We start from the raw sequence: 27,107 nt of genomic DNA on the forward strand, positions 1-27,107 counted from the left end.
TGAGCCTCCCACACCAGTTTTTTTTTTAAAGATTGTCAAAACTAGGGAATGGGTCACTTAGAGCAGAAATCTGATTTTTCATGTGGTTCAAATGTGTTACATTAAAGGATTTACCAGGTACAAAAATACAGCATTCAGTTTGAATTACAGCAGATATCTCCCCGAGATGCTGTAAGGTGTCAAGGGTCTTGCAGTTGTGTAGCACTGCCTTTCTCATCAAAGAGATCTCAGAATTCAATAGGCTAATAGCCCAGTTACTATCATTTAAAGCTTATGAAAGTTGTCAAGGCTTAGATATGGTCAATTACATCCTCCAACCCCACTGAAGGCACACACACACACACACACACACAGCTAAATGGTCATACCAGTAGAATACAGATCTTTGACCCATTGGGATCATAGCAATGGTAGATTGGTTGGGGTTACCTATAATTTGTTAACATGTATGACCTTAAATTCATGGGAATCCCAGGCTACACCTTCGTATCATCCCTGTAGATGTCAAGGCCATAAATTAGTGCCACAAAACCATTGAGTCCCATACCAATCTCTCTCTCTAAGGGTAATAACAGGCATAGTTCATTAAGCACCCAGCCTTGTCTCAAAATTACCAGGTTGATCATTTTTAGTATGATTTAACCATTCCCAACATAGAGGAGCCTTTAAACTTAAATGACCATACCCTGGTGTTAAACATGTAGATTCCCCCCCATAATTGTAGGAGTTTTCTCTCCTTTTACTAGATGAGAAGTTAATTTTTTATTGAGACTTAGCTCATCACTCCGATTGAGTTTAAATGACCCTAAGAGAAAACTTAAATCTATGGCCAGCCTCAGAGCAGGTATTTTTTAACTGGCCAGGTGAGAGGATCCCATCTAGAATTATTATGAATAGATAGAACAGGACTGAACACTCATCTAAAACAAATTTCCTAGGGGGTATCCAATCAGAGCCCTAAAGAAGAGAAATCCACCAAGGTAACCCAGAATAGGTATAGGTATTACCTGTGGATTGGATTGAGTTTTAAACTAGCATAGAATCATGTCCATGATAGAAAACATGGGATTGATAGGCATAGGTCCAAGGAATCAAGAAAACATTATAAATGATCATACAAGTCAGATCAGCATCTTGGGCAAGCTGTCTGCTTCTGATGTCATCTTCTCCTCCTCCTAGTGTAGTGTAGTTTTGCATTGTTTTCAGGTGAGTTTGAGGTCAGCAGGCCTCTCTATGGACCAGTCCAGCTTAGGGGCCTTTGGAAGTGGGAGTTAACTGAAGAGTGAATTTCCCATCATCTCTCAGTTCAGTTCAGTTCAGTCGCTCAGTTGTGTCCGACTTTTTGCGACCCCATGAATCGCAGCACGCCAGGCCTCCCTGTCCATCACCAACTCCCGGAGTTCACTCAGACTCACGTCCATCGAGTCAGTGATGCCATCCAGCCATCTCATCCTCTGTCGTCCCCTTCTCCTCCTGCCCCCAATCCCTCCCAGCATCTCTACAAGAAACCAAAGTTTCCACACCCATCCTTTGGATTTTTATGGAGGCTTCATTACATAGGCCTGATGGATTAAATCACTAACCACGGGCAACTGAAATCAATCTCTGGCCCCTTTCCCCTCCGTGGAGGTCAAAAGGGTGGAACTGGAAGTTCTAACCCTCTAATCACATGGTTGGATCCACTGGCAACCAAGCCCCATCCTTAGCTGAGTTTCAAAAGTCACCTCATTAACATCACAGAAGACACATTTATCACTCTTAGTACTTAGGAAATTCCAAGAGGTTTTAGAGCTGTGAGCCAGGAATAGTGGAGGAAGACCAAATATATATGAAACACACATTTTGGTGATCTGAAATCTTATAAATCATGATACTGTACTGGTTATAAATGTAATTAGCATAGCTTCTGATAAGTGAACAGTGGTGTTTGTACCATGGCTACAAGGGCCAACTGTTTAGGCATTTTCTAAATCTGGATTACTGAGATCACAATACATCTTTTTACTCAGTCTATCTCCCGCTTCTGTTTTCTATACAAATATAACGCTATGAAGACTCTCATACTTTTTATATACAACAATATGTATAAAAAGGAACACTATTTAAAAGACTATTAAAAAGCAGAGATATTACTTTGCCAACAAAGATCCGTCTAGTCAAGGCTTTTTCAGTGGTCATGTTAAGGTTTTTCCAGTGGTCATGTATGGATGTGAGAGTTGGACTGTGAAGAAAGCTGAGTGCCAAAGAATTGATGCTTTTGAACTTTGGTGTTGGAGAAGACTCTTGAGAGTCCCTGGGACTGCAAGGAGGTCCAACCAGTCCATCCTAAAGGAGATCAGTCCTGGGTGTTCATTGGAAGGACTGGTGCTGAAGCTGAAACTCCAATACTTTGGCCACCTCATGCCAAGAGTTGACTCATTGGAAAAGACCCTGATGCTGGGAGGGATTGGGGACAGGAGGAAAAGGGGACGACAGAGAATGAGATGGCTGGATGGCATCACCAACTCGATGGACATGAGTTTGAGTAAACTCTGGGAGTTGGTGATAGACAGGGAGGTCTGGCGTGCTGCGATTCATGGGGTTGCAAAGAGTCAGACACGACTGAGCAATTGAACTGAACTGAACAAATGATTAGGTAAGACTAAAGTATTTGGTAGTAACTTGCTTCTTTAGGATTTTCATAAATACATATAAACACACTCCCTGATAAATACCTTAACATAAACAAATGCCATAAACAACCTTAGAAATTTTGAACTGAGCCTTGGTAGAGAAAGTAATGAAACAAGGTAAGCCGTAGGAGGGTGCTGGCATCAGAGTATCTAAAACATCATGCACAGTTACTTACATCATAAGGAAACTAACCTCACCTAAAGAAAGTTCTGAGGTTCAAGAGGCTAATTCAGTGCCTCAGAGAGACTGTCTAGGACCTACATTCATTTAATCTTCCATGCCACCATTTTTTGGAAAGTTGGCTTCACTTCTCTCACTTTACAGCATATTGTAACATTGTCAGATATAACATCCAAACAACCATCCACAGCAAAAGGGGCCATGTTTTCCAGTGTCTTATTGATAAGACTAAAAAAATCATTAGAAATCTCCAGAATACCCCCTCTCATGATCACTGGCTGACAATGACAAGTAACATTGGTTACCATTATCATCTCAGTTTAACTCGAATGCAAGAATGGAACAGCTTGGTGTGAAGAATGGGATAATGTGAAAGAGAGGCAAAAATATTTTTTAAAATGAGGATCTTTTACACAATCTTCTGTGTTTCACTTGACAATCATTCTCCCTACATTCTTGCTTACTCCATAAGCTTCCTGCCCAACGTTGCTCTTTCACTTTTCCACCCAAACTTTCACAAACCTCCAGTTTCAACCACTCTACTCCTATTATCACTCCAACTCTGAGAGACCTAATGTCATTTCTTATGAACTTGCTACTCTTTCCTCCTCCCCAGCTGAACATTTTCCCTTAACATGATTCTCCTTTCATTCATTTGTTCATGTACGCATGTATTCATCGAACAAACATAATCGCCTGCAATAAGCTCAGTACTGTCACAGTGCTGGAAGGATGGCAGTGAAGAAAACAGTCTAAAATCCATGACTTCACAGAGTTCACATGCTTTTGACGATTCTGCTGGGAAAAAACAGACAGTAAATAAAACAAATAAGTAAAAATATAAATTACGATGGATAAGAGAAAAGCAGGAAATGGTAGGAAGAGCAGGAAGAGTGAGGTCACAGTTGCATTTTTTAAACTGAGTGGTCATGGCAGGCCATATTGCAACAGTAACATTTGAGAAAAGATTTAAGGGAGATCCTCTCTCAGGATATTTGGGAGAAAAGCCCTGAAAGCAGAGGAAATGGCCATAGCAAAGGCACTTCAGTGGGAGGATGCCCAGGGTCTTCAAGGAGAAGAAAGTGAGCAAGAAGGGAGAAAAGAGTAAGTTATGGGATCAGAGAGATAATAGAGGATGGAGAAGACTGTATAGAATTTTGTAAACCATTATAATAAATTTAGATTTTACTCAGGGAGATGGGTAACTAGTTGAGAGCTTTCAACAGAGAAGTATTATAAAAATAATTTTGTTTTCAAAGGATTATGCTGGTTGCTGTGTAGAGATTGGGTTGGGTTGGCTTGGGTTGAGTAAGAGGAAGGGATTAGTAAGGACAGAAGCAGGACCAGTTTGGGAAGCTATTGTAATTTTCATAATAAAAGTGATGGTGGCTTGGACCAGAGTAATAAATAGAGGAGGTGGTTAAAAATGGCCAGGTTCTGGGTATGTTTTGAAAATGAAGCCTGCGGTATATGCCAACTGGTTAATGATGAATTATAAGTGAAAACTGTGTGTTCTTTCCTCCTTTTTTTCTGTAATTATCTCAAAACACTATATTAGTTTTTCTCTTTCCCCAAACATCTTTCATTTGTTCTCTTTTCCTTGGTCTCTTAACATAAGTCTACAAAGTTGCTTCAGTTTCCATTTATTGAAAAAAAAAAAAACAAGCAAAATAAACAACAACAAAGCCCTTTGAAGATCTGATAACCCCTCAAGTTACCTTTCCATTTTATTCATTTATTCATCCACATACTCATTCACAAGTTTTACTCACTCTGATCATTTAATTCTCCAGTTTTCCAGATTTATTCTTAGTCTTAGCCTCAAAACTCTGCCTTCTTGACAGCAATTTTGGTGTGAACATCTTTCTTGGGTTTTCTGACATTCAAAGTGATTTGTTTTATAATAACTTCAATAATTCTTATTTTTTCTGTACTTTATTGGCCAAAAAGACTCTTTTCTCTTATATCATTTTGCACAGCTCATACATATGTCTATCCTGAATAAGAGAAAATAGATGAAGAAAAATAAGATTTAAATTTACTTTGTAAATGGGATGCATTTATGATCATTTAAATGAGAGACTTCCTTAAAGAACACTCTCCTACACACTAACTGTGCAGTACTCCTCTCCTGCTCCACTGATGTCCATTTCATATGGAATTTACACAGAAAACATACATGAAATTTCCAACATTTTCCATGATCCTTTCACTGACTTTTTAATTTTATTAATGCCTTCAGTTTGTGCATCATTTAAAATAAGGTATGTGCTTCAAAAAGCAATCTTATACATAAATAGACCAAGGGATGGTTAAACAGTTTATCCCTAAAACATGCACTTCCTGTTTTTCAGGTGTGTATAAGACAGGGAAATAAGCTTTAAGTCTTTTCTTTGGATTAAAGACATTTGGAAATTATTATTAAGGGAGTGGTTAAATGCAAGTGGTCGAATAGGAGATGGCAAGAGTGAACATGGACATTTTAGAAATCAGTGAAATAAAATGGATGGGAATGGGGAAATTTAATTTAATTCAGATGGCCATTATATCTACTACTGTGGGCAAGCCCTTAGAAGAAGAAATAGAATAGCCTCATAGTCAACAAGAGTCTGAAATGCAGTACTTGGGTGCAATCTCAAAAACAAACCACTCAGCATTAAGGCCTAGAGCTGACTGTGGCTCAAATAATCATCTATTTATTGCAAAATTCAGATTTAAGTTGAAGAAAGTAGAGTAAGCCACTAGGCAGTGTTCTTGCCTGGAGAATCCCAGGGACAGGGAGCCTTGTGAGCTGTCATCTATGGGGTCGCACAGAGTTGGACACGACTGAAGCGACTTAGCAGCAGCAGCAGAAGAATAAAGTAAAATATGTGTACTGTGGTTTCTGCACATCAGATAAACTATGTCCCTGTGGATTTCACTAAACTGAATGATACCTAGTGTGGTTTGAGAGTTAAAGAAATACAGTAAATGGTATGTTTGGTGAAGAGGCTGAAAATGAAGGTGGATCTAAGGACATGCCTCTCTCTACAGGCCTTTCATAGAACATTACTTATCCTTCAGCATCACATATTCCTCAACGCACACGGCTGGGAGTTAGCAAGTCCATACTGCCTCCAGACACATTCCACACGTCATGTAGACACGCAAAAGTGAAAAACCACCTTCTTTGAGGCTCCTGACATCTAGTTATCCATCTATCCTTCAACTTTGTTTAAAAGTACCATCTACTGGGTAAAGAATTTCTGTCTACTCCAAGCTCTGCTACCATTCTGAGTTACTTTAATGGCTATATAAAGGGCAAACTAGGGCTTCCCAGGTGACTCAGTGGTAAAGAATCCATCTGCCATCTTTCAATCCCTGCGTCGGGAAGATCCCCTGGAGAAGGAAATGGCAACCCACTCCAGTATTCCTGCCTGGAGAATTCCAAGGACAAGGGAGCCTGGGGTCACAAAGAGTCAGGCATGACTTTTTAGCAACAAAACAGCAACAAAGGGCAAACTATCATCATAGGCTCATTTCTCAGTTGTAACGATTAGCTTCTAATACAATTAGAATCATCATTTTAGTCACTCTACTTCTGATAAATGTATTACCCGAATCTCCCTCACATAAGTAATAGTTATTTCTAATATCAAATTCTCTTTTCCTTCTAGCTTTAGGCATCATCTCCACAATATCTGCTATTTCACCTAACATACACACTTTTGTTTGAATATATTCATTTTATTCTAATCTTTCATCTCATTCTGCATTCATTTACCCAGTTTGAACCACATAGCCTGTATAGAAATTTCAATATGTCTAGTAGATTTCTAAAAATTTCCAATGTCTAGTAGACACTGATAGAAACAGAGGAAAGGAAATAAAGAAATGGAATTTTTATTCAAATCATTATGGGCAAATTACATTTATTATCCACCCCTGTATTTTTTTATTTTATTTATTTATTTTTAATTTTTTAATTTTGTCACCAGATAAACATGGTCTCTTGTAGAACTAAGTAAAGAGGAACTAGAGCTTTCTGAACAAAGGAGATACAAAAGGAACAAAAATAAAAAATCTTTACAGAAGGTAACTAAAGCTAATTTCAGAACAATTCATTCTTAAATATTTAAAAACTATTATGACAGTTTTTGATACCAGAGTTATGGCATAGAAACCAAAGTGTCAAAGCTATACTGAGATCTGTAGCATTGATCTACAAGTCTAAACAGTATGAAGAAAAAAACATATTGCAGATTGAAGAACCCTGAATTCAGCATCTAACATATAGTAGGCACTCAAAAAGTGTTTATCAGGAATGCTTACATAAACAGTGTTATAGAAGTTTTTGAACAGGTAGACTGAATATGTAATTCCCTTCCCTCAACCATCCCATAGTTTATCTGCTTTCTGTGGGTACCTTCAACCATCCTCATGGTATTTGCAATCATCTGTATGCTGACGGCTCCCAAGTACGTAAGAATCCCCTAACTTCTGGATTCTTAAATCCACGTGCCTACTAAATGTGTCCAATTGTATGGTCCACCAGCTCATATTCCACAATGAAGCTTTTTATTTCTGCCTCCAAATATATACCTTCTCCTATATTTTCTTAACTTAGTTAAGTGCACCACGCAAGGCAGTAACTGAGGTAGCATTCTACACTTCTCTGTTTATCAATGAAAAGTGAAAGTTGCTCAGTCGTGTCCAACTCTTTGCGACCCCATGGACTATACAGTCCACAGAATTCTCCAGGCCAGAATACTGGAGTGGGTAGCCTTTCCCTTCTCTAAGGGATCTTCCCAACCCAGGGATTGAACACAGGTCTCCTGCATTGCAGGTGAATTCTTTACCAGCTGAGCCACAAGGGAAGCCCAAATTCATCAATAATCCTACTCATTTTACTTCCCATATATTCTTGAAACTGTTATCTACTCTTTCTCCATATCATCACTACCCCAAGGAATTATCTCATCATCTATTGCACGACTATTGCAGTCGAATGAGTCTATTTCAAGTAGTCTATCTCAAGTCTGTACTCAAGTCCACAGTATTTTATCTAAATGTCAACTCTATGTTTTTTTCTTTAGCCTTAAGATCTCACAGTGGAATCTTACAACATACAGTATAAATTCATCCATAAGCTATGTTTTATATCCTGCTCCATCTACACCTGTATTTTACTTTGTCTTATTTTACACTTGATTGGCTCAGTGGTAAAGAATCTGCCTGCCAGCACAGGTTAGATCCCTGGATTGGGAACATCCCCAGAGAAGGAGATGGCAATCCACTCCAAGATTCTTGCTTGGGAAATCCCATGGACAGAGGAGCCTGGCGGGGTGCAGTCCAGAGGGTCACAAAGAATTGGACAGGTCTTGGCAGTTAAACTACCATCACAGTCGGCGGTAGGGTTGGGGGTGCCGAGGGGGAGAAGCACTGTTTCCCTGTCTACACCATGCTGCTAAGACTCTCACGTGTTTGTGCTTGATTTTTTTTTTCTGCCTGCTTACCAGTCTCTTCATACTGTATTCCTTCTCATCTTTGACGATTTACCGTAGGATCATATCTTGCTAAAGTTTTTCCAGCCCTCCTAGTATGGGTTAAGAGTCCTTCTTGAATGTTTCTACAATAAAACTTCTCACTTTCTTTAAAAATTATCTGTTTACAGTTCATCATCCCACTCCAGATTGTGAATGTATCGGTGAGTTACCCACATGCTCCTTATCACAGTGCCTTGCACAGAGTATTCAGTAAATAGGAATGCTGTAAATTAAACCCAAACCAGAGAACACGATTTAAAGTTAATAAGTCATCAGTTCAGTTCAGTCGCTCAGTCGTGTCTGACTCTTTGCGACCCCATGAACCGCAGCACGCCAGGCCTCCCTGTCCATCACCAACTCCCAGAGTTTACTCAAACTCATGTGCATCGAGTCGGTATGCCATCCAGCCATCTCATCCTCTGTCGTCCCCTTCTCCTCCTGCCCCCAATCCCTCCCAGCATCAGGGTCTTTTCCAATGAGTCAACTCTTCGCAGGAGGTGGCCAAAGTATTGGAGTTTCAGCTTCAGCATCAGTCCTTCTAATGAACACCCAGGCCTGATCTCTTTTAGAATGGACTGGTTGGATCTTCTTGCAGGCCAAGGGACTCTCAAGAGTCTTCTCCAACACCACCGTTCAAAAGCATCAATTCTTGGGCGCTCAGCTTTCTTCACAGTCCATAATAAGTCGTAGTCTTGTTTCTAAAATTATTGACATTGTTACTTATATGGAAGTTGAATGGAAATAAGATGAGCTTAGGAATCAGAGGCACAAATTCTCATCCTGAGTTCCCCATGCATAAACCACGTAAGCCTGGGTTTACTCATGTTCATCCTCAAGGCCTGCCTCTTTAGGATGATAATAGCACCCACGCTTTAGGGTAGTTTTAAGAACTGAGGATAATATAGCAAAAAGAACCTGGTACACTCAATATTCTGTTGTCACTATTTCTTTTTTTAGGACTTTTGAACATGGAAGTATAGTTGATTTACAACGTGTGTAAGTCTCTTGCGTATAACAAAGTGATTAAGGTATTTACATGTATATATAGTTATTATTTTTATTGTGACCTTGAAAATAATTACAAAGCAATTTGAAAAGTGAGTCAATATTTGTAAAACACTTAAAACAGTCCTCACAAGTATGTGCATGTGTGTGGATACATGTGGATATGTGCGTGTGTGCCTAGGTTTTAGTAGGTGCCTAAAAGATATATGAACTTATTACAGAAGAGAAATAAATTTCACTGACATTGTATTAATTATACATTCTGAAGAGCTTCAACTATTTTCAGTTGATGTTTTTTATTTTTTAAATAAGCTCAAAGAGAAAGAATTATGCAGCTGCAGCAGAGACTATAAAAGCATTATTAGCTACTTTAAAGTGTACATTATTGTTGAATGGAATAATGCATAAGTGAATGAATGAAAATGTGGTCTATTTAGGCATCTGGTAAACATACTTACACTGTAATTATAGTTACAGACAGGAAGAGGGAGGCTCCCATCTGATAGCAAAGATGAGCTTCCCAGTCTGTAAGTGACAGTCTGTAAATTCACCTTACTCTGAAAACAAGAACTATTTGGAAGTTCCAAATAAATCTAATGTATCTCTTGCTTTACTAGAATTAAGTTGGGACTTGTATTTCTTTATAAAATTTTTTACCAAAACAGAATGGGTTATGAGACAATAGAATGTTTAGGATCTGTTTCATAAGCAGGGGCACTTGGCAGTGTGTGTGTGTGTGTGTGTGTGTGTGTGTGTGTGTGTGTGTATACATAAGCAAGACAGACAAACAGAGACAGAAGTTTTTGAACTGGAAGTGTAGATGTCCTAAATTATCTATTAAAATATTTAAATTAACTGGAAATTAGCCTAACAGAAGATATTAAAAAATAATTCAAGGACCCCTTTGTAAGGAACTGTGAATAATTCTATTGTTCTATTAACATTCTCTTAATCTCTAAAGCCATGCCCTGGCAGTGTGACTAAGTTCACAAATAAATACAACATGTTTTCTACTGCAATGTGACGACTGGTACTTCACAAGGGACCCTCTTTTGAGGTGTTTTCTTTGGTGCAGTAAAGACTGCTCAATCTGGTCTTTAAGTTCTTTTCCTCTCTTCTTTATGGCCTAGACCTAAAGTTACTGAGTACATACTGCCTTCTCGCCTTCCTTCTCCCAAGAGACGGTGAGCTCTATGAGGTAACGCCTGTGGGTTATTATCTCTCTATCCCCAGGACAAAGCCCAATGCCTAGAATTTAACAGATGCTCAGCTAACATCTACCGAAGACGCTAATCCATTTTGCTTCACTTAAAAAGCCATTTCACTTTCATTCAGATGCTAAATACTTTTTAACATCTTAGAAGAAAACAAAGTTATGAGGAAGGCCTTTATCCCAGGACAAATAATGATTATAATTTTATTGCTTTTTGTTTTATTTAATATTAATATTGAAACAGAAGGAAAAGAAACTTTTCTAAAAAGTGACTATATTGAGGGCAAACAAGTCTTCTGAAAGTAAGACACTCTATCACGACCTGCTGAATGTCAGGAACCTGGATGGCGTGGCACCAGATCAGGCTCCTGATTTAGGAGGGAAACGTAATAAACACAATAAATCTTAAGAGTCTTGGATGCTTACAAACTCCATGGACGATTCCACCCTGCTAGGTAGGCTTGTGATTCCTGTCAAGTTACTTAAGTAAGTCTGTTTCCTCATTTGGCCAATGGGGATCACAGTGCTTCCCCCGCAGACTTAAACTGATGAATAAAAAAGAGATTATTTCTGTGAAAGCATGTAGACTCTGAAAACTGGCATACAAATACAAGGGCTCATCTTGATGCACCACGTAGCTGACACATGTTGGAAGTGCCATATTTTAGTTGAAACTTCTAGTATCTTCCAGGAGTGCTGAATTGCAAACTCAGGTAAAAGCTGTTTGAGCCACCCTCCACAATCCAGGCAGCTCAGTGCTGACTGTTACACGTCAGTTTAACGGTTATATAAACCTCCTACACTGAAGGAACATCTCTTTTCTCTTTTAGCATCACCAGTTTCCAATATAACACACAGACATAGTACTATTCAGTGAAGCTTCATTATTGATACTTTTTAAACTAGGAGACAACACATTATCATAGCTAAAGTGTAGGTTCTAAATTTAGCTTCCTGTGTTCAAATCCTTGATCAGTCTGCTCAATCCTTATAATCTCAGGTTTCTGCTTCAGTAAAACAGATATAATAAAAACAGAGGCTCTGCCACGAGTTGTTGCCAGGACTGCATTTAGGTCAAATGCCAGCATCATGGCTGACACATGGTAAACATTAAATAAATTCTAATTTACTGACATTCATCTTTTCCTTGCTGCTGCTGCTAAGTTGCTTCAGTCGTGTCCGACTCTGTGCGACCCCATAGACGGCAGCCCACCAGGCTCCCCCTTCCCTGGGATTCTCCAGGCAAGAATACTGGAGTGGGTTGCCATTTCCTTCTCCAATGCATGAAAGTGAAAAGGGAAAGTGAAGCTGCTCAGTCGTGTCCGACTCTTAGCGACCCCATGGACTGCAGCCTACCAGGCTCCTCCATCCATGGGATTTTCCAGGCAAGAGTACTGCAGTGGGGTGCCATTGCCTTCTCTATCTTTTCCTTAGATGCTATGAATTATGTTCCTTTTACGAAAGATTATCAAATATGATCAACAGGCAATTTAAAAGGGTAGACCATAAGTGGTTCAACCAAGAAGTAACAAAATTGTCCCACAGTGTGATCCACATACCATCACAAGTATCTACAGTGTCACTGGTCAGCCACCGCAGTGAAAGCAGGGGCCCGTTCAGCCGTGGGGCCACCCTCGAGAGCCCAGCTCTCCCTCGGCCCGGCCAGTGAAGCCCACAATCACATCTTTCTGTTTGCTCCTGTCCTTGTTCACGCTCACCAGGTACAAAGACAGGAGACTGGCCCAGCACAAGTCGGAAATAGAGTGTTTCACCCCCAAAGGGAGTATGGGGAATGGTGGGAGAGCAACCATGAGCAGGTAAGCAAAACGTGAGTGGCCTGAGGTGGTGTGAACTAAGTGTCTGCAAGCTGTAGGCACAGGTGGCTCCCTGGTCCAGGCCCTCACTCAACCCTGCCTCCCAGGCAGTGTGTTCAACCTGGGCCACCGCTGGGTTTCTTTGTGTGTTTGATTTGCAAAACCCACACCATCCTCACGAGAAGTGATGGGAGCCTCCTGTCCCAGATGCTGCTGTTCCCCAGGGCTGTGCGCTTTGCATGTCTGAAGCCTTAGCTCACAGTCAGTGTCCCTGGTTACCTGTTAACTTACTGGTCAAACGCTTCTGTGGAGTTTGCAAAGTGGAAGAGATGGGAGGAAACTCAAAACTATCCAGTCACTTGACAAAAATTAAACGGCAAAACCCTAGGACTGGTTTTGAGGGAAGGACTGCAATGGAGGGAAAGAGCCAGCCCTGATCTCACAAGCCTGGGAATTAATCTGACTTACATTGAATGAAAAGTCATCTCACAGCCAAGGGCAAATGCCAGGCCAAACAAGCAAACCGCAGAGGCCAGAGGCTTTTTGTGAACTGACAGCAGGAAAGCTAGTCCTCCTCTAGCTACTGCAGCTTTGCAGCTCCCTCCTCCTCTGTGTTTGGTGGTGAACACCCCATGTCGCTGCGCTGTGCATGTTCCTTCCCACCAGGCCTTCCCAATCGAGCTGTGTCCAGGAAACGGGAATACTTGGAACTATGAGCATCGACTGAGCTGTGTTGCATGAAATAATCGTGCTTTATTGCATGGGACTGGGTTTCAAAGAAGAGGGCTCTGGAGATAAAGACTGTCAAGGCTGGCATTAAATGGTTCCAGGAGGCTGCAGGGGCCCTGAGTTGGGAAACTGATCACCATGAACTAACTCCCCACCTCTAATTTGCTGTGGCATTTCCCAGTCCATCTGTCGTACACAGGTGTGGAAGGGAAGCTCTCGCAAGTCAGCCTGGGTTAAAGGAAAGGTGCAGAGTGCAGTGTGCACACACGTGTGTGCATGTGCTGAGAGCAGAGGCTGCGATCCTGCTGCAGAGCAACGAGAGAATCCAGTCCCACTGAACTTTCACTCCCCAACACTGTTCGATTCCACAGCAGTGGGTTTCTTTTGGTTTCCAAAATAATGCCTAAGTTTCTACAAGGACACTGCACAACTTTTGGAAGGCCATTCACATTGCAGTCTGTGAAAATGGTGTCCTGACCTGTGCAGTGTATAGCCTGAGCCATTGTTCCTCACAGCCTGGTCAAGAGCTTGACTGACTTCATCCACTGCTCCCAGACACAAGACAGTGAGAGCATGCGTACGTGTAGGCACGTACGTGCGCACACGGGTATATCTGATGGCCTTACGCCTCTTTATAGGGCCATCTTCAGATCCCAGTGTATCTGGAAGATAACCACCAATGCATCATTTTGTGGGGGTCACTCAACAGACTGCTACTGGGGCTCCTAGTGTCCTTCCGTGCAGATCTGAGAAAGTGGCATAGTTCCTGTACTTGAAAATCATTCAAACAGTGTCAGGGTCGGCAGGACAAGGTGAAAAGACTGCACCAGATGAGAACAGGGGCTCTGTCCAAAGTGACTTCTGATTTGAAGCACTGTCTCTGGACTTCCCAAACCTAGCAAACCTGATTGCCTATCAAATATACTAAGGCAAAACCGGATAACACGGACCTAGTGTATATAGCACATGGAACTCTGCTCCATGTTATGTGGCAGGATGGGAGGGGAGTTTGGGGGCAAGTGGATTCATGTATATGTATGGCTGAGTCCCTTCACTGTTTACCTTAAACTATCACCACGTTGTTAATCGACTTTACCGCAATACAAAATAAAAAGTTTATATATATATATATATATATATATATACACTGAGGCAAAACCCAGGAATCTGTACTGCAACAAGTTTCCAAGGTCATTCTGATGTGGTCAGTCCATAAACCTGTATTTTGAAATAATACATTTGTGTAGGAGATGACGTGGACTATTCATGGCAAACATCAGGTTTCAGTTCTGTCACGCAGTATTCTTGAGAGTGTTTGGTCAGTGCCTGGAACTCTCACGTCTGATCAGCCTAGCAACTAGATTTGTTTAAGGCTGCCTTGACTGAAAACAGGTGAGAAGACAGAGCGTGAGTATGGGGACGCCAGCTTCCTTGGTTCAAGTCCAGATCTACAAGGGTAGCCATGCAGTATGTCTACACTGGAATGGTCTGTTTCCCTACAATAGGAAGACGTCATTTAGCATTTGTTTGTATACAGCCACGGTAATGGCGACGCTTATTACACTGATATGTCCTGGCAGGCAGATGGGAACAGTGTACGCTGCACCAAAGACAGTTCTGTTGGCGCAAACACCTCAGCCCCACATATAACAACAGTTAAGAAGCAGCAAATGACCTTCCCTTCCTACTTTTTCTTCTAATTTCTTTAGCATCAAGTAAAAACTGACAGAGAGAAAGTGTATGGGAGGAGTCCTTATAGTTGTTCATATCAATACACACACAAATATATTTATCCAGAAGAAATAAGCTTAACGTGAATATTAAGAGAAAGATATTAAGATATCAGAGGGGAGACCACTGCAGTGTAAACTATTTCTAAATAAAGGGTTAGAATAGTTAATCTCAAGTCGCTTGCTCAGAAATAGAATGGAAGGGCTGGAAACCGAATACCTACAGGAGACTTTGGTAGGTACTTTTCGTACCTGCTGATAAGGCCCTCTTTCTTATCCACTCTCACTCCGTCCCCCAGTCACTTCGAAGAGTCACAGGCATGCATCCTATTTACTCTGCAAACATCGGGGGTGGTTCTGTGGCCATCAAGTCCAACCAGTCCCAGGGAGGGGCTAAGGGAAGCTCAAGCCACCACAGAAAACCAGGAACATCAGCCTGCATCTCACTGCCCACGGTTTCTATGATGAAACTACAGAGTGGACTGGATCCTATGAATTTACGCCTGGGGAGGTCCTTGTGATCCACACTGCTTAGCAGGAAGGAGGAGCAGCTGTACAAGGCATGCAGTCACAGCCCAGCAGAACAGCGTGACCTTATCAGCAGCGCTGGCAGGGCCTGGAGACACCCCTCCCCTCTCCCTCCTCCTCCACACTTGGAAAGGAATCGGAACACTGTAGGTATCCGTAACAGTCTAGCTTCCTGGAACACTATGTCATTGTTTTCCCTTGGGGGAACTTTCTTTTTCTGTCTGACTGTAGCGTAATTTGTCATTTGTTCCTACTTTCACAGTGGACAGTCTGTGTTTCAGAGTAGTCTTCCTGATTGCAGGAGGAGTGAAAGAGAGTCCTGAACAGGGAGATGCCCTAAGAAATGGGAATTCTCTAAACCCTGGAACGTGGGAGTTCATACAGAGATGATCCACCCCCAGGAATGGCTAGAACCTCAACGATGAATGTCATCACTGCCCGTCTCAGCAGGGGGATTCCACCTCTGTGCTTCTTAAGTCTGCATTCCGACGTGCTCACGTTAGACTCCGTGATGGAGAGGCACAGCCACTCTGAGTCTCCTAGTCTCTGAGAAAGGGCCCTCCTTCAACAAATGAAATAGATCTAAAGCCCCCATTCAGTGCTTGAGGGAAGGAGGGTGGCAAGGGGCGATTTTTACTGTTGCTATGTCATGATATCAATTATGTGAAAGAAAGATCAATCCCCAATCAGTTGATTAACTGATTTTCACCTAGTAGATGCAGCATCTAATTTTAGTGGGTATAAATATTTAATAATTCCTTGGAGAACCCAGTAACAGTGATGTCATAAGAGTCATTATTAAATGAATAAGGAACTCAGATTTGAAAGTAACCCCAAAACATGATATCTGTACTAGGATTCTTTTGCCTTTCATTCATTCAATTACTTCTTCCTCCATGTAATGCTCACTATTAAGCGTCTACTATGATCCAAGCACTGACAAGACCCAGGGTGAATGGATGACCAAGACTAATGTTTCTGAAAACCCACTGTCCATTGAGGAACAGAGTCAGAAAAACAGATCACTGCAAAGCAATGTGGAACTCTTCCCCCATAGAATAATTATTTATCAGATTAACTCCTCATTTAATATCATATACAGTAACCTATGCCAGTGCAAACAGAATTAAGAATAATAGAAACTAAATAATAATAAATGTTCAGAAATGGCTAGACACATACAAAATTCAGAGTCCATAAAATGCTCCAATCAAAAGACATAGAGCAGCAGATTGTTTAAAAAAGAAAAGCCTACAATATGTGGCCTACAAGAGACCCACTTTGGGGCAAAGCACACAAACAGATTGAAAGTGAGAGGTTAGAAAAAATATTTCATGCAAACGGGAATGACTAAAAAGCAAGGGTCCCAATACTCATATCAGACAAAACAGACCATATCAAAACAGGCATAAAGAAAAACTTCCGAGTCCATAGAAGAGAAAGAATCCAGCTTTGCAGCATAGCAGAGGCCAGCTGGTTGCTGAGCAATAGATGAGGATGGGTGAAATAGTCTTGTCTTCATTCCTCCCCAACATCAACTTCAAATTAACGTTCTAACATATTCAGAGACGCTCTAAAACAAATAAAACCAATAACAGTTGCCTCCATTACTGTGATTACTGTGCACCAGACACTGGTAGTCCCTTCACAAATGTTATACAAGTTCTCACAAGCGCAAGACATTTTTCCTTTCCATGGGACATATGAGATCATAACAGTATTTGTCTTTCTCTAGCTTATTTCACTTAATATAACGCCCTCGAGTTTCATCCATGTTGTCACAAATGGCAGGATTTCCTTCTATTTCTAAATAGAATTAGTTGAATAATATTTTTTAACCGCATTTCCTTTATCCATTTGCCCACCAATGGACTCTCAATGCTAGTGCTAAGTCGCTTCAGCTGTGTTCGACTCTGCTCCTCTGTCCTTGGGATTCTCCAGGCAAGAATACTGGAGTGGTTGCCATTTCCTCCTCCAGGGCATCTTCCCAACCCAGGGACTGAACTCACATCTCCTACACCTCCTGCTCTCGCAGGTGGGTTCTTTACCACTAGAACCACCTGGGAAGCCCATGGACTCTTACATTGCTTCCATATTTTGGCCATTATAAATACTGCTGCAATGAACATGGGGTACAATGTCTTTTCAAGATATTGATTTCATTTCTTTGGGATTAATATCTAGTAGTGGAATTGCTGGATTCACATGGTAGTATGATTTTTTTAATTTTTTGAGGAATCTCCAAACTGTTTTCCACAGTGGCTGCATCCATTCATATTCCCACCAAAGTGTACAAGGGTTCCCTCTTCTCCCTATCCTTGTCAAGACTTGTCATTTCTTCTCTTTTTTGATAGCAGCCATTCTAACAGACATGACGTGATTGTGGTTTTGATTTGCATTTCCCTGATTATTAATAATGATAAGCACCTTTTCACATACCTGTTGGCCATTTGTATGTCTTCTTTGGAAAAATGACTCTTCAGAAAGGACACATTCTCTTTATCCACTTATCCATCAATGGGCATTTAGGTTGTTAGGCTACTGTGAACGTGGAGGTACTAATGCCTCTTTGAGATCCTAATTCCAATTTTTTTTTAAAATATAAGATTGCCGGGAGAAATATCAGTAACCTCAAATATGCAGATGACACCACCCTTATGGCAGAAAGTGAAGAGGAACTAAAAAGCCTCTTGATGAAAGTGAAAGAGGAGAATGAAAAAGTTGGCTTAGAGCTCAACATTCAGAAAACTAAGATCATGGCATCTGGTCCCATCACTTCATGGGAAATAGATGGGGAAACAGTGGAAACAGTGTCAGGCTTTATTTTGGGGCTCCAAAACCACTGCAGATGGTGATTGCAGCCATGAAATTAAAAGACGCTTACTCTTTGGAAGGAAAAATTATGACCAACCTAGATAGCATATTGAAAAGCAGAGATATTACTTTGCCAACAAAGGTCCATCTAGTCAAGGCTATGGTTTTTCCAGTGGTCATGTATGGATGTGAGAGTTGGACTGTGAAGAAAGCTGAGCGCCAAAGAATTGATGCTTTTGAACTGTGGTGTTGGAGAAGACTCTTGAGAGTCCCTTGGTCTGCAAGGAGATCCAACCAGTCCATTCTGAAGGAGATCAGTCCTGGGTGTTCTTTGGAAGGACTGATGCTGAAGCTGAAACTCCAGTACTTTGGCCACCTCATGCGAAGAGTTGACTCATTGGAAAAGACCCTGATGCTGGGAGGGATTGGGGGCAGGAGGAGAAAGGGATGACAGAGGATGAGATGGCTGGATGGCATCACTGACTTGATGGACGTGAGTTTGGGTAAACTCCGGGAGTTGGTGATGGACAGGGAGGCCTGGCGTGCTGCGATTCATGGGGTCGCAAAGAGTCGGACACGACTGAACGACTGAACTGAGCTGAACCCAGAAGTAGGATTGCTGGATCAGGTGGCAGTGTGTTTTCAATTCTTTAAGGAACTTCCATACTGTTTTCCACAGATGTTTTGCATTCCCACCAACACTGTGCAAGGATTCCAATTTCTCCACATCCTTACGAACATTTATTATCCTTTGTAAAGGATAATAAAAACAACAAAGTTTTGTTGTTGTTGTTTAATAGTTATCCTAACAGGTATGATGTGATAATACTATGTTGTCCACTAAAAAATTTAAAAGGGTGAGTCTCATTTTAAGTGTCCTTATGATAATACAAGGAAGGAAGGAAGGGAGAGAGGAAGGAAAGTTTGCAAAGATATATCATGAAGCGTGTGAAGCATCCCAAGGGGAATAGAACCGGAACTGAGTGCCTCCCATCTGTGGCATGTGTCCATTTTATGCAATAAGGAAAAATAATCCAAAAAATTGCTTTCTTAAATGAGAAGTTCTTTTATAGATGTTAACAATAAGCAGGTCAGTGGTAGACGTTTAAGTGGGATTCAAGCCGTGAACTTCGAGTACTCTTCATACATCAGATTTAAACTCCATGCTTTAGTTGAAGTGCTTCAACTAAGGTCAAAAGGAATCTTTTGTCTAAATGGAAACCATTTTGGGGACTTCCCTGGCAGTCCGGTAGTTAGGGCTCCATGCTTCCACCGCAGGCGGCATGGGTTTGACCCCTGGTCAGGGAATTAAGATCTTACATGCCACAACGAGTGGCCAAAAAAAGAAGAAGAAGAAGAAATTAGTTTTCAGTAACTGCTGTAAAATTCCAGGGAAGTTCTCTTATCCTACAATCCCTCAGGAGTCATCTCTGCCGTGTTCAGGTGAATGTCGATACAGAGGTTTGGAATTTATCAGCAGGTCATCGTACGGACACAGACTTTGGCGCTGCCATTGCCATTGCTGTTCCACAAAGTATGTCTTGTCAGGCCCTCAGTTCAGCATGCATCTTGGCCCTTCGCAGAGACAATATTGCGTGGTGGCCGTGATCTTCATTCAGGGTCATATTCGAGGCCCTGTTCTGCCTTTTGAGTTAGACAATTTAGTTAAGTTCCATAAACCTCAGTTTTTGCATCTATAACACAAGTTAGTAATACCTGTCTATACCAAGCATTCAAGGTGAAAGAATTGACTTCATCTTCTTGAAGTGAAAGGGAGAAGGAAATGGCAACCCACTCCAGTATTCTTGCCTCGAGAATCACACGGAAGAAGGAGCCTGGTAGGTTACAGTCCATGGGGTCATAAAGAGTCGGACACGATTGAGCAACTTCACTTTAACTTCTTCTTGATACTCCCAGCCCCCTACTCTGTACCAGGTACCATACTAAGCACGGGAGATGCGTGCAGTTGCTGCCCGGGAGGGTTCCACATTTACTGCAGGAACAGACCTATCATTAAAAATGCTATATTGCTAAGTGCATGTCAAACTGCTGTTGAGAAGGTCAAATATAACAATATAGGGAAAAACACCTTGTGAAGTAGAAAATTCCATTCAAATGGGAGCTATTAGCATTCCAGGACTCTCCTTTGCCACCAATCCCAACCCCATGTTTTATTCAAGGCTTACATCAAGCTGGATTCTTCCGCAAAGTCTTCCCGCCTGCTCTGGGCAGCAGAGGCACAAAACAGCTGCGTCTTCTTTTGTTCTCTCCTCAGTTGCAATCTGGGCATTACAGTGATGGCTCAGGGAAAAAAAATCATTTCCTATTTCGGAAAAAACTGCTCATCTTAGCCAAAGCACCTCAGCTAAGCCTAGAACCCATATCTCAGTATGAAGAGGAGTTGAGAGTCCACGTTACTGAATTACGGATTGAAAGAAACAGCTTAATGTGAGAAAGAAAACTCTGATCATTCAACAAACTGCCTCTGCTTGGCACACACTATTGCCTGTCCTGCATTGGATATTCCTTTTTATAAAATCTTGCGGTTTAGTCACAATTCTATACTGTGTACAAAATAAATAAGCTGGGGGGAGGGGAAAATAAATAGCCATAAGCCTATATATTGTACAGTAAAAGATAGCCATCATTTTGTAGTGACTTTAAATGAAATATAATCTATAAAAATTTTGAATCACTTTAAATTCAATACAAACTATAAAATATTGCAAATCAACTTTTATATTCAAAAGAAATTTATAAAATATATTTTTAAAGCAAATCAACTATTTATAACACCTGAGTGGAAAAATACAATAAAAAGTAATTTAAAATATTTATATATTTTTTAAAGCAGCATCAGTACTAGACCATCAGGCACTTTAATAACCCACCTGAGTGGACCTGGGATGTACTGAAAAGGCCTCCTGCTGCTATTTGACCAAAGACAGTTAAAATAGGGCTGAAAGCTCCTCCTCCCACCAGGGTTTTATTAGGGACTAAATGCTTACTAAGAGATGTCCTCTGAGAGAACCGTGTTAGAAGCATGCAGCCACTGCTCTTGTTCCAGCTACTTTAAAAGAGAGGCAAAAGTCCACCATGGGGTTCTTGGAAGGGCTGCTTAGGATTAAACACATGGAATTATTTTCTTCGCCATATATGCATGATGCATATTAACTGGATTTTGTTTATCCATGTTATTTCAACATTCCCTAGGCTTTCAGGCCTCGGTAAGCTCCACTTTATTTGCAAATCCTTCTTTGAGCTTCTTCCCCCATGAGCAACCTTTTCTCTGAATTCCCCTAATACCAACAAGAAAAACTCAGTGCACAAGGACAAACGTCTTTTTTTTTTTCACAATAGTTTTCACATGCATATGTTCCTTTCTATCCTCATTTTGGCCGCACCTGTTAGCATCTTCAAACTGTATCCTACCCTCTTAAAACAAGCTCTTAAATCTACCCTGGGCACCACTATTGTTTATGTCACTTTTCTTCTCACTGCCTGAAGGACTAAGTTAAATACTAAATAGGCTTGAATACTTTCCTGAAATAGGACCAGGACTAGGGACCAGATGAGGAGTACGGTCAATGGATGAAGCTGTGGTGAAGGTTAAAGAAGATTACGGCATGCACGCTTCCTGTATTCAACTGTTTTAGTTGAGCTCAAGAAGATCGAATGCATAAAATATTAACGAACAGAAGGAATTCTTATACTTGAAGTTTAACACAGAAAAGCCATGTGTATTTCTGTATATAATCATTTACTAATTGATCAGTCCTGTAGATTACATGGGCATCTAATAATGAGGGGCTTCCCAGGTGGCTCACTGGTATTAAAGAACCCACCTGCCAATGCAGGAGAGTCAGATTCGACCCCTGGGTCAGGAAGATCCCCTGAAGGAGGAAATAGCAACCCACTCCAGTATTCTTGCCTGGAGAATCCCATGGACAGAGGAGCCTGGTGGGCTACAGTTCATGGGGTCACAGAGAGCCAGACATGAGTTGTTGACAAAACAGCAGCAGCAGCAGCAGCATAAAAACCCAGCATTGTAACTAGTGCTCAAAGAAGCTAAGGCCTTTTCTACTTTCCTCCCTTCCCAACATACCATTTTCTCAGAGATTGGTCACAGCTGAAGAGACTGAGCATGCACACACAGTGACAGCACTCTCTGGTCTAATATATCAGACCACCCATCTATCCCAGATGCTATTAATAATAAGCCCAAGGTGGATTACTACTGAGTTATTAAAAGAGAAAAAGAAAGTAGAAGAAAGAAGATTCTTGTAGGTCTGGGATGGCCAAGAATACTTTTTATAGCAGACAAAAAAATCTAAACACTACCTTCTGATTCCTTAACTTCTTAACTCTATCCCCACACATTCAAACTGGACTACTGGCTATCTCCTGGAAAGGTCTTTGTGGATTCCCGGACTTCCATCACTGTGAACCTTCCTGGAGAGCACTGCCTGGCATTCTCTCTTTGGATCTTGCCATAAGCTACTAATTATTCAAAATCTAGATACAGTCTGCCTCGTGTATGCAGGCAGCATTCCCTGGCCAATCCCCTCCCGTGGGAAATGGCTTCTTCCTCCTGTGAGGTTTTGAACCCCTTGTGATTTGTACCCTCTAATAGCTCAGTAAACTGACCACTTGTCCCCACGCTCCACCATCCCTCACTCACCTCATGCTTAGCATCCTTCCTTCTGTCCATCTCCTTCCTCATTTCAAGGTCCTAGGAAAAGAAAAACATCTATCAGAATCCTGTAACTCACAGTGCTAGCCTTCTTCCATAAGTCTGCTCTCTGTTGAACTCAGTTATACCCTCTTTGAGGGAAGTCTCATATCAAGAACTCTCAACTGCAATATAAAAAGCTCAGGTGAATCAAAATCATTGGCAAATGTGTCACAAAGATCTTATTACCAATATTAGTATTTGAAATACCAAAATTTTCAAAACAGTGCAGATTTAAGATTATCCCTGACAGTATACCCCTCTTATTTACTAGTATTTCAAAATAAGTCAGAGAGAAAATAAGTGTACTACAGACACAACACCTGGAGGAGGGCATGGCTACCCACTCCAGCATTCTTGCCTGGAGAATCCCGTGGACAGAGGAGCCTGGAGGGCTACAGGCCATAGGGTCACACAGAGTCCAACACGACTGAACTGACTTAGCATGTATGTATGCATACAGATATAAGCATCTGAATGCAGAGTTCCAAAGAATAGCAAGGAGAGATAAGACAGCATTCCTCAGTGATCAATGCAAAGAAATAGAGGAAAACAACAGAATGGGAAAGACTAGAGATCTCTTCAAGAAAATTAGAGATACAAAGGGAACACTTCATGCAAAGATGGGCTCGATAAAGGACAAAAATGGTATGGACCTAATAGAAGCAGAAGATATTAAGAAGAGGTGGCAAGAATACACAGAAGAACTGTACAAAAAAGATCTTCATGACCAAGATAATCACAATGGTGTGATCACTCACCTAAAGCCAGACATCCTGGAATGTGAAGTCAAGTGGGCCTTAGAAAGCATCACTATGAACAAAGCTAGTGGAGGTGATGGAATTCCAGTTGAGCAATTTCAAATCCTGAAAGATGATGCTGTGAAAGTGCTACACTCAATATGCCAGCAAATTTGGAAAACTCAGCAGTGGCCACAGACTGAAAAAGGTCAGTTTTCATTCCAATCCCAAAGAAAGGCAATGCCAAAGAATGCTCAAACTACTGCACAATTGCACTCATCCCACATGCTAGTAAAGTAATGCTCAAAATTCTCCAAGCCAGGCTTCAGGAATACATGAACCATGAACGTTCAGATGTTCAAGCTGGTTTTAGAAAAGGCAAAGGATCCAGAGATCAAATTGCCAACATCCACTGGATAATGGAAAAAGCAAGAGAGTTCCAGAAAAACATCTATTTCTACTTTATTGACTATGCCAAAGCCTTTGACTGTGTGGATCACAATAAACTGTGGAAAATTCTGAAAGAGACGGGAATACCAGACCACCTGACCCGCCTCTTGGGAAACCTATATGCAGGTCAGGAAGCAACAGTTAGAACTGGACATGGAACAACAGACTGGTTCCAAAGAGGAAAGGAAGTACATCAAGGCTGTATATTGTCACCCTGTTTATTTAACTTATACGCAGAGTACATCATGACAAACGCTGGGCTGGAAGAAGCACAAGCTGGAATCAAGATTGCTGGAAGAAATATCAATAACCTCAGATATGCAGATGACACCACCCTTATGACAGAAAGTGAAGAGGAACTAAAAAGCCTCTTGATGAAAGGGAAAGAGGAGAGTGAAAAAGTCGGCTTAAAGCTCAATATTCAGAAAACTAAGATCATGGCATCTGATCCCATCACTTCATGAAAAATAGATGGGGAAACAGTGGAAACAGTGTCAGACTTTATTTTTTTGGGCTCCAAAATCACTGCAGATGTTGATTGCAGCCATGAAATTAAAATATGCTTACTCCTTGGAAGGAAAGTGATGACCAACCTAGATAGCATATTCAAAAGCAAACAAAGGTCCGTCTAGTCAAGGCTATGGTTTTTCCAGTGGTCATGTATGGATGTGAGAGTTGGACTGTGAAGAAGGCTGAGCGCCAAAGAATTGATGCTTTTGAACTGTGGTGTTGGAGAAGACTCTTGAGAGTCCCGTGGACTGCAAGGAGATCCAACCAGTCCATTCTAAAGGAGATCAGTCCTGGGTTTTCATTGGAAGGACTGATGCTAAAGCTGAAACTCCAATACTTTGGCCACCTCCTCTGCGAAGAGTTGACTCATTGGAAAAGACTCTGATGCTGGGAGAGATTGGGGGCAGGAGGAGAAGGGGACGACAGAGGATGAGATGGCTGGATGGCATCACCTACTGGATGGACACAAGTTTGAGTAAACTCCAGGAGCTGGTGACGGACAGGGAGGCCTGGTGTGCTGTGATTCACGGGGTTGCAAAGAGTCGGACACGACTGAGCGACTGAACTGAACTGAATGCATACAGAGGACAACTGTCTTTTGTTGAATCACAGCATGAAAAAAAAGGCTGATAATATTAACTTGTATGATTGCAAGTTTCAAGTTCCTTCATCCTTATCCTTGACCAATACAGGTGCTCAATCAACCTGTGCTATTTGAGTCAGCAACCAAAGAGATACGCAGGGTGTTTTCTTGAAATTGCAAATATGTGAAATGTAAAGAGATATGGGGTAAATAAAAGAGAATATAAATCAATAATTTATCTCCTTAAAAACACATATCATCACCAGATAATATCTGAGGCCGCTCTTCCATGGAATAAAGAAAGTTCACTTCAGAAAGCAAATCTGGCAATGTACTGTCATGGAAAATGGAATTGAAAAATCATGACATATTAGTACACATTTTGCCACTTTCTGTGTAACCTTGGGTAGATCACCTAATCTCACTGAGCCTTGATTTTCTTATTTTTGGAAGGAGGATAAAGACTTTGATCCTATCAACTTCTGACAGTCAGTGTTTCTAAAAGTGCTTTATAAAGCACTATGAAAATAGATGTTGTTGCTTTGATTATTATGTCTCTATCAGGTAATTTGGTCCTTGACTTCATTTCAATTTACTCAAGTGTTTTTCTCTATACGTGCATCTCTAATGCATACATCATCCTGGCCATTTAAATTGTTCTTGACAGCAAGCCAGCTATTTACATCCATTTACGCCGTAACTGGGAAAATTTATATAGATGATTCTGCCATTTTCTTATATATTATGGTGCGTTTCTCAGTGTAACTGTCAAAATCAAGATGTCAGGTTTTAGGCAAAGCTCAGAAAGAAATTTTTCCATCTAATTTAGAGTGTCTGAATATAAACAATATCAGATTCCTCAGTATTTTTAAAAAACTGTATTTCCATACTTTGTAATTCAAAACTATTGAAAGCAAAATACTGATTTTTAAAAGTTTAAGAAAATGCTCAGAAAATGGAACTGCAATTGCAAATTTCCTGCTTGTAATATTAATGAAATTATTTTATTGATCTGTTGTCTAATGTAACTCTAAAGACATATTTGCTAATGATGTTATAAGGTTTTTGTATTTTTTAAATACATTTTTATATTAGGAAGTTCTTTTTTATATACCTCTCTCTTGGCTACCCCTGAATTCAAAATCACAAACAAGAGAGGTTAGTAATGATAGTTTTTTCATAACAAGAATTTTTGGATTTTCAGAGGATATAGTCAATATTTAATTTTTCTTATGCCCTACAACTGTGCAACTTAGGAAAGTGTTAATAAACCACAGAACAAAGGAGAGGATAAACGCCTAGTTTTTTAAATTTCATAAAGTAGTCTGAGAATTTTAATTGCTTACATGCCATTAATAAAACTAAATGAGTTCTGAGGGGGAAAAAAATCAGACTATTCAACAGCCATTTAAAATGAACACAAAAATTCTAAATTCCATGGACCTTATTGACAGTCAAACTCTCTCTTTATTCACTTTTGCTTCCTAATGATGGCATACCATAGCAGTGTGCTCTAATTCCTGCAGGTTTTGGCAGATGAATCGAGGAATCAGGAGAGGTCATTGAGCTGACATTCAGAGCCTGCCTGAAATGAATAAATTATTCAAGGGTCCCACATGGAAGGGAAGAAGTTGGGAGAACAAACTTTGAGAATAGAAGTAGAAAGGGTCATTTTGGCAGGCCCAGAATGTAAACAAAAAGAAAGCAAACAAAAAATCCAACCCTCTAATATTGGAGAAGGCGATGGCACCCCACTCCAGTCCTCTTGCCTGGAAAATCCCACGGGTGGAGGAGCCTGGTGGGCTGCAGTCCATGGGGTCCCGGAGAGTCGGACACGACTGAGCGACTTCACTTTCACTTTTCACTTTCATGCATTGGAGA

The 27,107-nt window shown here is 40.9% G+C and overlaps 1 protein-coding gene across 1 annotated transcript in view; it reads left to right on the forward strand.

The window, feature by feature from the left end:
• GRM5 (glutamate metabotropic receptor 5) overlaps positions 1 to 27,107 on the forward strand; it is a 643,551-nt gene that overhangs the window by 608,808 nt on the left and 7,636 nt on the right. Inside the window, exon 9 of the mRNA XM_070365141.1 lies at positions 12,318 to 12,413. Coding sequence (XP_070221242.1) covers positions 12,318 to 12,413 — 96 coding nt within the window. The remainder of the gene's footprint in view (positions 1 to 12,317; positions 12,414 to 27,107) is intronic.

The sequence above is a fragment of the Bos mutus genome, chromosome 29 (assembly GCF_027580195.1).
Source record: "Bos mutus isolate GX-2022 chromosome 29, NWIPB_WYAK_1.1, whole genome shotgun sequence".
Lineage (NCBI taxonomy): Eukaryota > Metazoa > Chordata > Mammalia > Artiodactyla > Bovidae > Bos > Bos mutus.